This window comes from Narcine bancroftii, chromosome 2 (assembly GCF_036971445.1).
Source record: "Narcine bancroftii isolate sNarBan1 chromosome 2, sNarBan1.hap1, whole genome shotgun sequence".
Taxonomy (NCBI): Eukaryota; Metazoa; Chordata; class Chondrichthyes; order Torpediniformes; family Narcinidae; genus Narcine; species Narcine bancroftii.
The window spans coordinates 283,104,659-283,121,803 of NC_091470.1; the positions used below are offsets into that span (position 1 = coordinate 283,104,659).

Genomic DNA, 17,145 nt, shown 5'->3' on the forward strand with positions numbered 1-17,145 from the left:
CTTCACAAGCAGACATCTCAGTAACATTTCACAAAAAATATCTCATTTGAAATGCAAGAGCTATGTCTAAACAGAGACTCCATGTCTACAGTGACTTTAAAGAATGCCAATGAATACTTCACAAGTAGGTGTTAATTGGACTGATGTTGTAGAATTAAAGGAACAGATGCCCAGGCTCCGAAACTGATTAATCCTTTGCCGGTGCCAGCAATCCAAGTTTTCAAGAGAAACACATTAACCAGCTACATCCTCTTGTAATTATAATTGAACTCAGAACTCAAAAGCCATCTTCAAATGGGCTCTTATAGCAGGTCTGCAAAACTTGCAGCTTTCAACACCTCTTCCTGCTATAAACTGAAACTCGCTCCTCTCTCCTCTTTCTGTTATAAACTGAAACTCTCTCCTGTCTCTATTTGCAAATCCACATGACCCATCTGAGAACAGCAAACTTCAACCAGACTTGGATTGCTGGCACCGGCAAAGGATTAATCAGTTTCGGAGCCTGGACATCTGTTCCTTTAATTCCACAACATCAGTCCAATTAACACCTACTTGTGAAGTATTCATTGGCATTCTTTAATACCCACCCAAACTCCTTTCCCCCCCTCAATATCATTTTTTGTTACTTTAGTTTCAATAAAGAGTCCAGACCCAAAACATTGACTGACCATTTCTACCCACCAATGCTGCCTGACCCATTGAGTTCCTCCAGCATCTCATTGCTTGCTCTTCAGAACATCTTTGTTTTAAAATACAAATGTTTTAGTAGACATTCCACTATTCAAGGGAAATGAGCAGATGGCTTCGAAGCAGGGTAATTTTTCAGAATGGAAAGGATGCAGACAAGTTACCAAGCAGGAGATCTATGCAGCCAGGAAGCATTTAAGTGTGGTTTCCCTACATGAATTTTAGGGAGAATCTCCTGATTCTCTGAGGAAGGAGAGACTGAGATGCACCACATGTAGTAATCACAAATGCAGATGTAGAACAAAACCAGGACTGTGCAATCAGTGGCTATAAAAGTCACAGTACCTTTCTGCAGCATCTCTCAACTCTCAGTACCCTATTGTGTTTAGGATATCACTCACAATTCATCTCTTTCTTTAGTAAGGAGCACCAGGCTGCAACACCTCATGAAGTGGGGGGGCAGGGGGGGGGGGAAGAATCTGTCCTTCATGTGCTGTGATGTGTCCTTGAACTCACTCACATGGTTTTGATGGTGGTACATTTGAGTAGCAACTTGGACATTTGCTTGACTTGTCTATAGAATAGTTTTTACAATTCAGGCAATGGTTCACATGTGTTTGTGAGGGAACTTTGCAGTCACTTGGGTTGGCAGCAATGCGGTATCAATTTAGTGTCCAGATCAATGCCACATACTCTGGTTTCAGTCTTATTGGAATTTAATAAAGTGATTTTCATACAACTGATTGGCTATTATTTCTGTCATTAGTAAAGATTATGGTTAAGAATCTGGAGTTCAAATTTAAAGAGCTCCTGAATTCCTTTCTTGGTGAAGCAGATAGGTTTTCAAGATTATCTGTTGGTTTCATGGGATATCATTATTAATTTTTAAAACTGATTATTTAACTTAAATGAATTTATATTTCCAGTTGTGATGTTGGGGTGTGAACTTGCATCTCTGGGTACCTACTCTGAGTACCTTCATTTTAACGGCATTATTTTAATCACGTTGTAGACAATGCATAGTAGGGACAAATTTATTTCTCCAAGAATCCAAACCAGCCAGGTCATAAATCACAATAAGTGATTACACTTATGAATACATCCCATCATTTGATCTGACGCTCGATTTAACAGTTGCAGCCACCAGGTGATATACTGACTCACGAGGTTATTATAAGAGGTAGACCTCTTAACTGATGATTTACTGGTCAAGAGTAATCTATATTCAGGAAAGAGAAAACTGTAGCTGGAACCGGAGTTAACTGGTTTGAATGTTAGTTGACTCAAAATCACTGTTTTAAAACACAATAAAACTAAGGCAGGCCTGATAAGTTTGGCATTGACCAAGGCACAAGTTAAATGTGTTAAGTGTCAGACCCAGCCTGATGACCTTGCAAGGTGTTCTTCATAAACATCTAGGGCCTGATATAAACATTGGGAGATCTATCCCACAATCTGAAACTGTCACATTCACACAAGCATCAGTGGCATCCCTCATTTTTCCATCATAATGCCAGGCTGTGGTAGGATCGACCCTCCAGAGTTGGTAGCTCAATGGTATACACTGTAGGTGGAATAGTGTTCACAAAATTGGCTTTGGATACCATGAGGTCTCATTTCTGTGGAAGACTTGGGAGAAGCATGGAGAACACCAAGGATTCTGACAGCACTTAAGGCAGAAGACTCAATCAGAAGCATTACAATTGTCAAGAATGGGTGTGTCTTGTGTCTGGTTTAGCAACCAGAAAAGCTCCACAGCAAGAGGTGAGTGAACTATCAAGAGGGATAGATGTACTTGACCGTATTCTTACCGGTTGCAGTTGCAACTTTCTATAACACTAGGTAGGAATAATCACTGTACAGTTCTTTCATAGGAACATAGGAAGTAGGAACAGGAGTAGGCCAAAAATGGCCCATCGAGCCTGCTCCGCCATTCAAAACAATCATGGCTGATCTAATTTATGACCTAACTCCACCTACCTGCCTTCTCCCCATATCCCCTAATTCCTCTATCATGTAAAAATTTATCTAACCGAATTTTAAATATGTTTAATGAGGCAGCCTCAACCACTTCCCTGGTTAGAGAATTCCAAACATTCACTACTCTCTGGGAAAAACTATTTTTCCTCATCTCTGTCCTAAATCTACTCCCCCGAATCTTGAGACTGTGTCCTCTCGTTTTAGTTTCCCCGGTCAGCTCAAAAAAACCTTCCTACATCTATTCTATCCATACCCTTCATAATCCTATATGTTTCTATAAGATCTCCTCTCATTCTTCTGAACTCGAGCGAATACAATCCTAGATGATTTAATCTTTCATCATAAGTCAACCCCTTCATCCCAGGGATCAACCTAGTAAACCTCCTCTGGACTGTCTCCAAAGCCAGTATATCCTTCCTCAAATATGGAGACCAGAACTGGACACAGTACTCCAGGTGCAGTCTCACCAGTACCTTATACAGTTGCAACATTACCTCCCTACTCCTGAATTCAATTCCTCTAGCGATGAAGGCCAACATTCCATTTGCCTTCTTAATAACCTGCTGCACCTGCAACCAACCTTTTTGTGATTCATGCACAAGCACTCCCAAGTCCCTCTGCACAACAGCATGCTGTAGTTTTTCACCCTTTAAATAATATTCAGATCTTTTATTTTTCTTGCCAAAGTGGATAACCTCACACTTACTAACATTGTACTCCATCTGCCAGACCTTTGCCCACTCATCCAGCTTAACTCTATCCCTCTGCAGATGCTCCACATCCTCATTACAATTTGCTCTTCCACTCAATTTGGTGTCATCCGCAAACTTGGCTACACCACATTTTGTCCCCTCCTCCAAGTCATCAATGTAAATGATGAACAGTTGTGGGCCTAACACTGACCCCTGTGGCACCCCACTTACCACTCTCTGCCAACCTGAAAAACTCCCATTTATCCCGACTCTCTGCCTCCTGTCAGACAACCAATTTTCAATCCAGGCCAATATACTTCCCCGGACTCCACTTACTGATAAGTCTCTTGTGCGGCATCTTATCAAAAGCTTTCTGGAAATCCAAATGTACAACATCAACCTGTTCCCCTCTATCCACCGCACCCATTATATCCTCAAAGAATCCTAACAAGTTTGTCAAACAAGATCTTCCCTTTCTAAAACCATGCTGCGTCTGCCTGATTGAACCCTTACGTTCCAAAAGTTTCACTATTTCATCTTTAATGACGGCTTCAAGCATTTTTCCAACTACAGACGTCAAGCAAATTGGCCGATAATTTCCAGTCTTCTGCCTACATCCCTTCTTAAGTCTCATTTTCATATTGAAGATTGGCATCCAGGTATCGGAGCCAGAATTCAAGAAGGTGCTGATGGCAAGTAGAGCCTGGAGCTCGGGTTCATTATGAATTAGACAGGAGTCTGTGCAGTTGCAGCATCTGCTGGAGGCAAATCCACGGACACTCAGTGATTCTGAAGGGACTCTCTTTTGCTTCATTTTCTCCCTTACTTTAAGGGGCACTGGACAACACTAATGGCAGATCTTAGTCTGCCTTACGGCAGGCAGAAGGCAAATTTGTATAATATTACATGATCTATACTATTATATTATATTATGTTACCACCTCACTGACAAAAGGCAAAGGAGGAAAAACCCAACACCCAACCCCAACCCACCAATTTTCCCCTGCAACCGTGTCTGCCTGTCCCGCATCGGACTTGTCAGCCACAAACGAGCCTGCAGCTGACGTGGACTTTTTACCCCCTCCAAAAATCTTCGTCCGCGAAGCCAAGCCAAAGAAGAGATAAGCAGGGGAATATATTGATAGGAGGGGATGTTAACATTAATTTGGATTCAAATTGGATAAAACTGGACAAAAGACTAGCAGAAAGAACAAAGTAGCCAAATTTATGGTTAAATCAACGCAGGAAATGCAACTTTTGGATATATGGAGGAGACAACATCCAAAGGAGAAGGAATACTCATATTATTTGAGTAGACATAAAACATACTCAAGGATTGACCTGTTCCTGTTGTCAAAGGAGAGTTAGGAAAATGGAATATAAAGCTAGATTGTTATCTGATCACTCACCCCTGTTATTAGCAATAAAATGGAGGACATCCCACCAAGAACATATAGATGGAGATTAAACTCCATGCTACTCTGCTGAAGATCCAACTGCGCTGGGTAGGTCACATCTCCAGAATGGAGGACCATCGCCTTCCCAAGATCGTGTTATATGGTGAGCTCTCCACTGGCCACCATGACAGAGGTGCACCAAAGAAGAGGTACAAGGACTGCGTAAAGAAATCTCTTGGTGCCTGCCACATTGACCACCACCAGTGGGCTGATATCGCCTCAAACCGTGCATCTTGGCGCCTCACAGTTTGGCGGGCAGCAACCTCCTTTGAAGAAGACCACAGAGCCCACCTCACTGACAAAAGGCAAAGGAGGAAAAACCCAACACCCAACCCCAACCAACCAATTTTCCCCTGCAACCGCTGCAACCGTGTCTGCCTGTCCCGCATCGGACTTGTCAGCCACAAACGAGCCTGCAGCTGACGTGGACTTTTTACCCCCTCCATAAATCTTCGTCCGCAAAGCCAAGCCAAAGAGAAAAAAAGAATACTATTAGATGACAATAAAGGTATCTTGAATATTGACTTCTATGTAATAACAGAAAAGCTAAGTTTCAGTTGATTCCATAATACTTTTAGGCCTGGGATCAATACAATGGCATATAATCCATATATTATGATTACCAAAGTCTCACCAACCTTCGGGCACAGTATATACAATAAATAAGATCGCATTGGGTCTTCAGTAGAATAAAAGCATGTTTTTATCCTCTGAACATCTACTTGACATATAAAATTTAATTAGAATCAGAATCAGGTTTATCGTAATGAATATGTGTCACAAAATTTGTAGTTTTGGGAAGCAATATGGTGCAGAACAAAGTACAAAAATTACTATAAATTACAATTACGTAAATACAAGCTTTAAAAAACTAAATGACTAATGCAAAAAGATACAAAATGTGAGGTAGTATCCATTGGTTCACTGTCCATTCAGAAATATGATAGTGGAGGGAAAGAATCTTTTTGTAACATTTAGTGTGTGTCTTCAGGATCCTGTACCTCCTTCCTGATGGTAACAGTGAGAAAAGGGTATGGCATAGGTGGTGATGGTCCTTGATGATAGAGGATACTTTCTTAAAGCACTGCCTCTTGAAAATGCCCTTAATGTAGTAAAACTTAATGCCCATGACTGGGCTGGTCAAGTTTACAACCCTTTGGAGTCTGATATGGCACCTCCATATCAGACAGTGATGCAACCAGTCAGAATGCACAAAACGGTACACCTGTCTTTGGTGATATTCCATATCTCTTCAAATTCCTACTGGCGAGCCTTCATAATTGCATCGACATAATGGCCCCAGGATAGTTCTTCAAATATGTTGACACCCAGGAATTTGCAGTTCCTTACCCTCTCCACTGCTAACCCCTCCAATGAAGACTGGTTTGTGTTCTGGCTTCCCCTTCCTGAGTCCACAATCAACTCTTTAGTTTTTCTAATTGTGAGTGCAAGGTTGTTATTATGACATGCTCAACTAGCTGATCTATCTCTTTCCTGTACACTTCCTCATTCCCATCTGTAATTCTGCCTGCAAACATGGTGCCATTGGCAAATTTGTAGATGGCATTTGAATTGCACCTACCCACACAGTCATGGGTGTAGAGAGAGTATACGAGTGGGCTAAGTATGATCCTTGAGGTGTACATGTGTTGATTGATAATATAGACAAATGTCTTGGTAAAATAAAATATAGATAGTATGAACATGAATGATATCTAGTACCAAAAAGATGAACTTAAAAATATTTTTGGATTATAGGAGATGACATAACATTTGTCCTATTACAGCAGAGCAGCATTCAACAGGGAGATGCAGCAGATCAAGAAAACATCTCATCACAACTTCCAAGAAAATTAAAGCTAATTTTGCCAGCGAACCCCAAATCACATACAAATAGTGGCCTTCCCAATAATGATCTGCATTATCTCCTCCAGCACTGATATGTTGCTGGCCTGCTTCATGCATTTCTTCTTCCTTTAAAGGAGAGAAGAGTGTACTGGTGACTATCCTGCAATCAATATGTGGAATCTTTGTTAGAGTTAATTCAAGCAGTGAAATTTGAATATGAAGTTCTGAGCAACATCGTTTCTAAGTCCTGTAGACCAAAATTGTTCGTGAAAACTGGGACAGCTGGAACAATGTGGGAGGAGGGAGATGCACCTGGGAGGAAATGGCCTTTCATGCCAATATTCTTTGAGTTTGATTATGTTAAACATTTGGACAAGTGGGCAGAAATTCTCTCCCACCAGCATATATCTGAGAACAGTCCCCTCTTCTCTTCCCTTTACTTATCAACACGTTTCATACTGTATCCAAAACTATAGAATCCCAACCTCATCCATCTTAGCCCTTGCTTGAATTAAGATGGGATGTTAAGATCTTGGAACAACTTCCATCAGAAGTTCTATCCAGAAAACACCTTTTTTAAAAAAAAAAGAACTGTAAGCTTTTGCAGACATTGCACTAAATTTCAGTTATTGAATTATTGCCCAAATAATACATTAAATCCATAAACACCAATTCACCCTGCCAAAAACCAGGATTATTTTTCATGGAACGTTACCTCCTTCTAATTTGTAATCCTCATTTCTAATTAGTACCCTGTTCACTTTACTAAATACTGCTAATAAACAATGAAACATGTTGAGTAAAATTGTCACCGCTCATTAATATTTATCTTCAATTACACTCCTTGCTCAATGGGATTACTTCAATCTTTTTTTCAGTTTTGCTATCTGCCAAAATACTTTGATCCATTCAAATCTCTGTGCGCTTTTTTCATTCTCAACAGTCTATTCCAAATGATTTCCCTTTTTACTTTATTGTTCTTGACTTCATTGGCTTCAGGGATAACAATAAAAAGAGGATTAAATCCAACATTCATGTTCAAAAAGAACATATCCTTCCTATTCAAACAGATTGATATATTTATGTTGCAGTTAGCAGTATCGTAAGAATTTCTATGTTCTCCCTGTGATCTGCATGGGTTTTCCCTGAGCGCTCTGGTTAACACTCTCTGTCCAAATATATGGAGTTGGTAGGTTAATTGGCATAATTGGGTGGTACAGATTTCAACAGTTGCGGTTGTTTCAATTTAAATGCGTATTATAATATAGACATGAACAGAAAACATTCCATAAATACATTTGAATAAAGATTGACTGAATGGATGGTTAAATGGAGAACATGTAAAAATAAACAAAAGCAGTAAGAATATTGGGAAGGGCAAAATACTTCACAAGGGGTTCTCCCAGCTGCGTTAAAGCAGCTAAGAGGGATGGAGATGAGAATTTCAAGATCAGAATTAGAAAATCAAAGAATGGAGGATGGATTGGACTTGGGAAGGACTGATGTGATATAATTTGATGAAATAATTTGAGTTATGAAAATAGTAAAAATTATTTATTGAGGAACAGGGTCCTTGAATGTACCCACACTCTATTTGCAGGCCCCTGCAATGAAAGATTCAAGCATAAAAGTGCAGATCATCCACAATGCATCATCCAACTAATTACACTGAGCCCAAGCTTTAAAAAGAATGCTTATTTTAAACCGTGATCAAAAAACGTGTTTTGCTGTGTAATGGGCAAATTCCATCCAGGCTCCTGCTCTTGACTGGTGAGCTGTGGAGTGGTACTTAATGAGAATTGGAGCTGTCTGTATTGGCAAGACTTAATTGAAGTGAAGCCTAATTGGATTTGGACTTCTGGCCATTACATGTGGATCAGGTGAGAACAAGCTCCATCCAGAATTTCAGAACATTAAACCCTCTTTATCTTGTTGAATAAGATGTCAGTTTGGGGGGGAGTAGGTGGAAACTCTGCAAGAGGTACCTGGCTGGCAAGATGTGGCCTAATAACTAAGGACGCCAGAAACTTAATAACTGATATAATATCACATATAACTCTGACTAAATTAGCTCCACCATCCAATCTTAAGTGTATTAGAGGAAATGCATTTATTCTGCCCATGGAATCATATTACAATCTTTGATTGATACCTCAGAAATACAATTATTTTTGGATGTTCTTCTGAACGGACACTGTAATTTCAGCAAAATTTTGGATAGCTGAATATTGATCTTTCAGTGAGGTTGTGGTGAGCATTTTAACAATTTCCAATATCAAATATGCAAACAAACCTGATCTATTTGATTGCAGCTATTCTGAGAATCTTGGAGGTCACTTTCAAGTTGGCTAATTTGGGTTTGCCGTTGTCCAAGTTCCTCCTTGTGTTTATTTTGGGCATCTGTTGCATTCAGACGAAGAGATTCCAAAGCTTTTTCAGATTTTTGCACTTCAGGTACACAGTTCTTTGGTGGATCTTCAGATTTTGTTATTTCTGCTCTGAGATCAAGTATGGTTTGTTCACGTTCTCCAATTCTACTGACTTTTTCATGACAAGCATTTTTCACTAATTCAAGTTCCTGGCAACCACAAAATAAAACAGAAAAAAATAAACATCACACTGCAAATCAAACCCTATTTCTAAATAATATTGTTCAAAACAACAAAATTATTGCATGCAAATTATAGCAGATTGTGGCTAATAAATATTTTTACATTTTTTCATAATAAACATTAAATAAAATTATTAGTGAACAGATGCTTGCTTAAAACCAAACTATAGTAAAATTATATATCTGATTAATTGTAATTTCTTTACGTAAGTCATTATTGTCACATACATTCTAAAATATGGGTTTTTTTTGTTTAAAAAAACAAGGTGATATATTGAGTAATGGCAAAAATCAAGACACTACATTTGTCGCATTTACATTCTACTTCACTTGAGAGCAAAAAAAAACAAAATCAAAGCGAAATGTAAAGTATTTGCCACTTTGTACTACTGGAAGTAAAACATGAAAGTCTGCAGGCACCAGAGGTGAAGTAAAAACACAATGCTGGAGAAATATAGCAAAGATAAAGATACATAAACTGATGTTTCGGGTTTGTGCCCTTCATCAAGGAATGGAAAAATATTGGCAGGCATCTGAACAAAAAGCTAAGGAGTGGGGCAAAGGGTGTGGGGAAGAGCATAGTCCCAAAGGCAGAAGGTAATAGGTGGAGAAGGGAGGGAGGACACAGCAGCAAGCAAAGAGGAGGAGGGATGACTAGGTGAATAGAGAGGAAAGGGAGTGGAGAGCTGAGGGAAAGAAGACAAGGGAAGGGAAGGAAGCGAGAATGGAGAGTAAGTTAGCAGAAACCAGAAAAGTCAATAATAATGCCAACCGGCTGGTGAGTGCCCAGACGGAACATCTGGTGTTCTTCCTCCAACTTACGAGTGCTCTTGGTGGTATAGTACATGAGGCCATGGAAAGACGTGTGAGTATGGGATTGAGACATAGAACTGAAATGGTTGGACGCTAGGAGTCCCCTGTCACTGATGTGGATAGAATTAAGGTGCTCTGCAAAGAGATTTCCCGGTCTTCCCCAGTGTCACTGATGTAGAGAAGGCCACAAAGGGAGCACCAGATGCAGTAATTCACTCTTGCAGATACAGAAGTGAAGTGTTGCTACACTTGAAAGACCTGTTTGAGGCCCCGAACTGTGGTGATGGAGGAGGTGTTGGTGCAAGAGTGGCACCTCTTGTATCCATGGGGGAAGGTACCTGTGGTGCGATTGGTGGGAATGATGAGTGAACAAGGGAGTCATGGAGGGAATGGTCCCTACAGGAAGGCAGAGATGGGAGGACGGGGAAGATGTGTCTGGTATTGGTATCCTGTTATAAGTGCCAGAAGTTCCAGAGGAGAAAGTGTTGGATGCAGAGGCTGATGGGGTGGTAGGTAAGGATAAAGGGATTCCTATATTTGTTGTGTCTAGTGGCAGAGGGGGCCAGGGCAGATGAACATGAAATGGAGGAGATTCAGGTGAGAGCTGAGTTGATGGTGATGGAGGGGAAGCCACATTTCTGGAAGAAGGCAGACACTTCAGAAGATCTGTTCAGGAAGATTTCATCTTGGAATCAGATGTGGCAAAAATGTAGAAATTGTGAAAAGAGAATAGAATCCTTGCAGGGGACTGGATGTGAGGAAATGTAGTTGAGGAAGTTGTGGGATTTGGTGGGTTTTTTAAATATGTTGGTGGAAAGTTTGTCCTCCAAGATGGAGACAGAAAGGGGAGAATATTGTCAGAGATGGACCAGGTGAGTTTGAGATTGGGGCGGAGCTGGTAACAGCGTGAATTAAGTTGATAAACTCATCACGAGTACATAACGTAGCCCTGATGTAGATGTCAATGTAGTGAAGGAAGAGTTGAACGGGAGCATGGATTGTTCCACAAAGCCCACAAACAGGCAGGTGTAGCTGGGAACCATGAAGGTACCCATGGTTACTCCTTTGATTTGAAGGAAGTGAGATGAGTCAAAGGAGAAGTTGTTTAGAGTGAGGACAAGTTCTGCCAGGTGGAGGAGGGTGGTGGTAGAGGGTGACAATTTGGGCCTCTTGTCCAGAAAGAAGCAAAGTGCTTTAAGACCTTCTATATGGGGGATTGAGGCATAAAGGTAATAGACATCCATAGTAAAAATAAAGCAGTCCAGTTCAGGGATTTTGAAATTAGAAGAGATTAAGTGCATGTGAGGCATCAAAGATGTAAGTGGGTAGGGTTTGGACCAAGAGAAGAAAGATAGAGTCAAGTTAAGATGAAACTAGCTTGATGGGGGAAGAGCAAGCAGAAACATTGGGTCTACCAAGATGGTTGGATTTATGCATCTTGGGTAAAAGGTAGAACTGGACAATGAGGGAATGGGAAACAATGAGATTGGAACCATGGGAGGGAGGTGACCAGTGCGATGAGGTTGGAGGTGGTGGCTTGATGAGCTGTGGTGGGGTCCTGTGGAAGTTGTAACTAGGAGGAGGTGTCTGAGAACTGTTGTTTGGCCTCAGCAACGTAGACGTCAGTTTTCCAGACCACAACAGCACCATGCTTGTCTGTGGGTTTGATGATGAGGTTGGGATAGTTGCGGAGAGAGTGGAAGGCAGTGTTCGGAAGAGGTGAAATTAGAATAAGCGAGGGGATGGTAAGGTCAGAGAAGGGAGGGGGAGGAGGGTACGGGGTCATTAGAGAGAAGGGGAGATGAGGGGGTGTGAGGGTTAGGGGGTTGGGAAGAAGATGGGAGTTTAGTGGGGTAGACTAGGGAAAGGTATAGAGGGATAGGAAAGTGTAAAGGGCAATAGGGGGGATAATATGCCAATGGGATCCAGCAGTGAAGTCGGGATCATGGTAGGCAACTACGTCATTGGGAGACATGTGGTGAGAGTTGGCGTCAGAAGCTTCAGCCCAAGGGCAGCCAGGGCAGGTGAGAACCATGTGAGATTATCAGGGAACTCTGATAAGTGGGTGGCCGAGGCACTGAACTCTCTGACAGATGGGACCTGGATTAGAGTTGGTGACCAATGCATTAGTATCTCCGGTAGTCAGGTGGCCGGGACTGTGATGGGAACCCGTGTAAAGGTTTGTAGAGGCTGCAGTCTCTAGGGAGGTGAGCTTGCGATCGGTGATGGAGCTCAGGTGGGTGTAGAGCTGGCAGTTGAATGTGTGAATCTGGTGGCAGATGGAGTACAGAAGGGGTTCGCTACAGGCCAAGGCCAGCGAGGTTCAGAGCTGTAGCAGTGCAAGGGCAAGTTGCCGTTGATATCTCTGCATCAAGGTGAGGGTGGTGCATGTAGGAGTCATCGGGAGCAGCAGAGAGAGCAGCAATCAATGCTATGCAAGTACCTAAAATCATTTTCTTTTAAAAATATTTTTATTCATTTTATAGATTTAAAAAAACCAAGGCAGTACGAATCAAAATATTACATTGCATAATAATACAGCAAAATTAAATATAATATACAAAGATAAAAAAAGAAAAAAAATCAAAAATCAAATGTTAATCAAAACTCTATCCCCTGACAATGATGAATGGCAGAAAGAAACAACAATAAACTTCACTCCTAAAAGTGAAATGAAAAAAAGACAACAAAACTCAGATTATAAAATATATCTAAAGAATGTGATAATAATTTAAAAATAGTCCCCACCACATTTGGATTCTTATGTTAGAATTATTAATTGAATATCAAATCTTTTCTAAACTTAAGCAAAGCATAATATCTTCCACCACTGAGCATGCGTAGGCGGGCGGGATGGGACCCTTCCACCTAAGTAGTACAGCATGTCTAGCCAAAAGAGAAGTAAAAGACAAGATGCAACATTTATTTGGAGTCATCAAAATATTATTGTCTACCATTGTACAGAAAAGAGCTACCAAAGGATTCAGTTCTAACTTTATATCCAAGATTAAAGATAACGTTTGGTAAACCTCCTTCCTGTATTTGTTGCGTCTAGTGGTGGAGGGGGTGCAATGCTCAGACAGGATCAAAACATGTGAATTAAAGAGGCCTCATCTCTCTTGCATTTATAACAAGTTTACCTCTGGATAGATATGAGATAATTTGGCTTTGTAAATATGGGCCCTGTGTACAACTTAAAATTGTAATAAACAATGGCGGGCACATAATGGCGTAATATTGACTAACTTAAAAACTGAATCCGATATGGACACATTTAAATCTTGTTCTCAAGCATTTTTAATTTTAAGTATCAGGGCATACCTTAGTCAGCTATTTCATTATAAATAAAGGATATCACACCTTTACGCAAAGGTGAATCCACAACATTTGCATCTGATGCCTTAGGAAAACCAGGTATTTGAGATCGAAGAAAATCCCCAATTTGCAAATATCTAAAATAAATGAGTATTCAGTAAATTGTACTTCTCAGAGAATTGTTGAAATGATGGAAAACTATTATATAAAAACAAAATCTCTGAAACACTCAACACACTTTCTGTGCCAAATCTGAATAGCAGAATCTTGCAAAGCTGGTTGAAAAGATGATTGAATAAAATCAGACTTGAAAGAAACAAACATGAAATTCAAAATGCTTCCGGAACTGAGCCCATACTCTCACAGAGTATCTGACAACTGGATTATCAATTGACTTATCTAAAGAAAAAGGGGGTGAGGATCCAAGAAGCACTGAAATAGAATTATTTTTTAGCAAAGTTAAGCTTCATTCTAACCCATGCGAGGCAGTTAACTTGGTTATGAAAATATAACCAAAATGTGAGGACATGTATATTGACCACCCAATAATAAAACCTAAAGTTAGGTAGTGCCATGCCTCCATTCTTTTTTGATTTCTGTAAATGAGCTTTATTTAGATGAAGGCACTTACCCTTCTAAATATAGAATGATATTTAAGAATAAAAAAAATTGATATAGATTGAAAAAGGTCTAAAAATTTAGGTAGAATACTCATTTTAATAGAATTAATACAGCCAACCAAAGATGTAGACGGGAAGGTCAATGCATGAAATATTGTTTCACATGCTTTAATAAGAAAATTTTATTTGAAAATATGTTTATGATTTTCAGTAACTATAGCCCCTTTCACACTTGCAAGTGATCCTAAGAATTAACTGCCAATTGGCCTTTAAAATACCTAGTATGAATGCAAAATCAGCTCCATGCTGGCATCAGATGACATCATCTCACGCCGGGGATTGACGGCCTTGGCCGCAGTACAATCCCTGGTGTCTGCAGACGCCGGCGATGCAATCAGGCAAGTGTAAAACGGGTTTTTACATTGTGGGATTTAAATGATCCAAGTTTTTGCGTGAGTGCAGGAATGTGAAGGAAGAAAAGAAAAAATTGAAGGTATAAACTTTATCATAGGAAAGTCACAATGGGGGGGGGAGGAGAGAGGAAACAAATAGCAATAAGTAGCAATAGTGGACAATTTTTAAACAGCATGAGAAAATTGGTAGTGATATAGCGCACAATTTATGAAGGCATTGGGAAAAAAACAATGGCAGACCTGACTTCCCAGAATGCCATGCAGCAGAGAAACCCCTCTATGAATGCTCCATGCATGCAGCCGGGCTTACAGCCCTTTCTCTGCCACATGGAATTCTGGGATGGCAGGTCCGCCATCGCTTTTTTCCACGTTATTTATAAATTGTACTCGATAGTGCTACCAACTTTCCCACACTATATAAATTGTGCACTAGAGCTCTACAAACTTTACCACCCTGTTTAAAAATTGTCTGCTATTGTTATTTATCTTTCCCATGGTCCCTTATAAATGTTTATATAGGTCGGCACAACAACACCAGGGACTGAAGGGATCATACTGTGCTGTACATAAAGCTTAATTATGTTATAACTATGCATGATTAATTTTTTTCAAATATAAGATTATAATACATTGATCAGGATTTAGGGCAGGTCCGCCATCACTTGATGCATCATGACATCCGAGGGATGGCTCCTTAGAAGTCTGAAACCATTCAGTGTCCCAGTTAGGAGTGGTCAAGTGTGAAAAGCCAAACCCCCATTCCTATCCCAGGACAATGAATGGCCAATTTAGTGGGAAGCAAGTGTGAAAGGGGCTTATGATACAGATAAATTCATTGATTTCTCACAATCTTTAAAGGAGAACTAGTATACACTGAAGCAGATGCATTCAAAGGAATAAGTTAACTTTTATGTAAATTTAAGTTACATAAAATTGACTAAGCTGAGAATAATGACAACATATGGGGAAAGCAGGTATCAGGTTCTGATATGTAAAGTAAAAGAGACTTTATGTTCAATCCCCTTCCTCCAAATCCTAAAAAAAAATTCAACACTCCCAAAATGCAATCGCTAATGGCTCTATAACCACATCAAGAAGAAGTGTACTTAGGGGCCTTGGTGGGTATCCGTACCTGAAATCCTTGCATGGCCAAACTGGGAGGCATGGAATCAGAGATGGAAACCAGGAAGCAGAAGATGGCTGTGGAGGCAAGTAGCAAGGAAGGCAATATGGCTGTGGAAGTGAGTACATGGTCTTGGAGCTTGAGAGCAGCAGGGATTACAGATGGAGAGAAGCAAAAGATAATCCCACAGAACACCCTTTGGAGAGTAAAGGAGAACTTCTTCAGGGTAGCCATTCCTTGAAGCTATTTCACAGAGTTTTTCAGTAAATTTAAATTTAGAGAGAAACAGGCCATTTCAGCCCACAAGCCCATGCCATCCATTTACACCCAATTAATATACAACTTCGGTATGTTTTTGAACAGATGGAGAAACTAGAGCCCCCGAGAAACACCCATGCAGATATGGGGAGAACATACAAACTCCTTACAGACAGCATGAGATTCAAACTCATGTCCTGATTGCTGGTGCTGTAACTGTGTTGCACTAACCGGTACACTAACAATGCCACCAGTAGTCAGAAGTAAAACACAAAAGTCTGCAGACAACGTGGTTGAAGTAAAAACACACTGCTGGTCAAACAGTCTCCTTAATAGGGCAAAGATAAAGATACATAACGAACATTTCGGGCTTGAGTCCTTCATCAAGGTATCGAAAAATGTCAGCAGGTGACTGAATAGAATGGTAAAGGGGGGAGAACCATGGTCCTAAAGGCAGTAGATAATAAGTGGAGAAGGGAGGGAGGGCACAGCAGCAAGCAGGGGGAGAATGGATGGCTAGGTGAATAGAGAGGGAAGGGGGCAGAGAGCTGACAGAAAGAAGAAGGGGAAGGGAATGGAGGGAGAATGGAAAGTAAGTCGGCAGAAACCAGAGAAGTTGATATTAATGCCATCCGGCTGGAGAGTGCCCAGATCGAACATCAGGTGTTGTTCCTCCAATTTATGGGTGGTCTTGGTGGGTTGCAACATGAGACCATAGACAGTGAGTTTCCTTTGTACTATTGTTCAGTCTCTCTCCATGAATATAATAAAGTTAATCATATTCATGCTAAACCTATTATATAAATAGGTCAGATTTCAAGAGAGTAATTTTTGTCATACGTTGCATGGCATATTAGATCTCATTTCAATATTTTTCTGCAGCTATAAGGATGTAATTTTCCAGGAGTGTCATGAGTGAGAAATTTGTCTATCATTTTTGGTAATGGTGATAATGAAGGAAGATTTCTGGAAGGTAACAACTATCCAGATGCCAACATATCAAACTATATTATGGTCCTTGCCCACTTAGAATGCATTGAAATTCCTTTCAATCAGGTTGCTAAGGACCCAAAGAAGAAAGACTTTTGTCAGAACATGATGTCATAGATGAAATATAATGTTCCAAGATTTATCTTCTTCAAACAGCTAAAGTTTAACTGTTAAACCAGTAAGGAAAGATACAATCGCATTTCAAACTTAAATGTTTTTAAACTTAACTGAAATTTAGCTGTAAGTTTATATGGAAGTTGTAAGTTCTAAAAGTGCATAAACCACCTAAACTAATAACGCTATTCTGAAGTGTGAAGGACAAAATGAGAAGTATTCCT

The 17,145-nt window shown here is 40.2% G+C and overlaps 1 protein-coding gene across 4 annotated transcripts in view; it reads right to left on the reverse strand.

Moving 5' to 3' along the window:
- LOC138752701 (putative leucine-rich repeat-containing protein DDB_G0290503) overlaps positions 1–17,145 on the reverse strand; it is a 287,373-nt gene that overhangs the window by 106,773 nt on the left and 163,455 nt on the right. For all 4 annotated transcript variants that reach the window (XM_069915411.1, XM_069915412.1, XM_069915413.1 and 1 more), the window contains exon 10: positions 8,958–9,242. In XM_069915411.1, the coding sequence (XP_069771512.1) occupies positions 8,958–9,242 (285 nt within the window). The remainder of the gene's footprint in view (positions 1–8,957; positions 9,243–17,145) is intronic.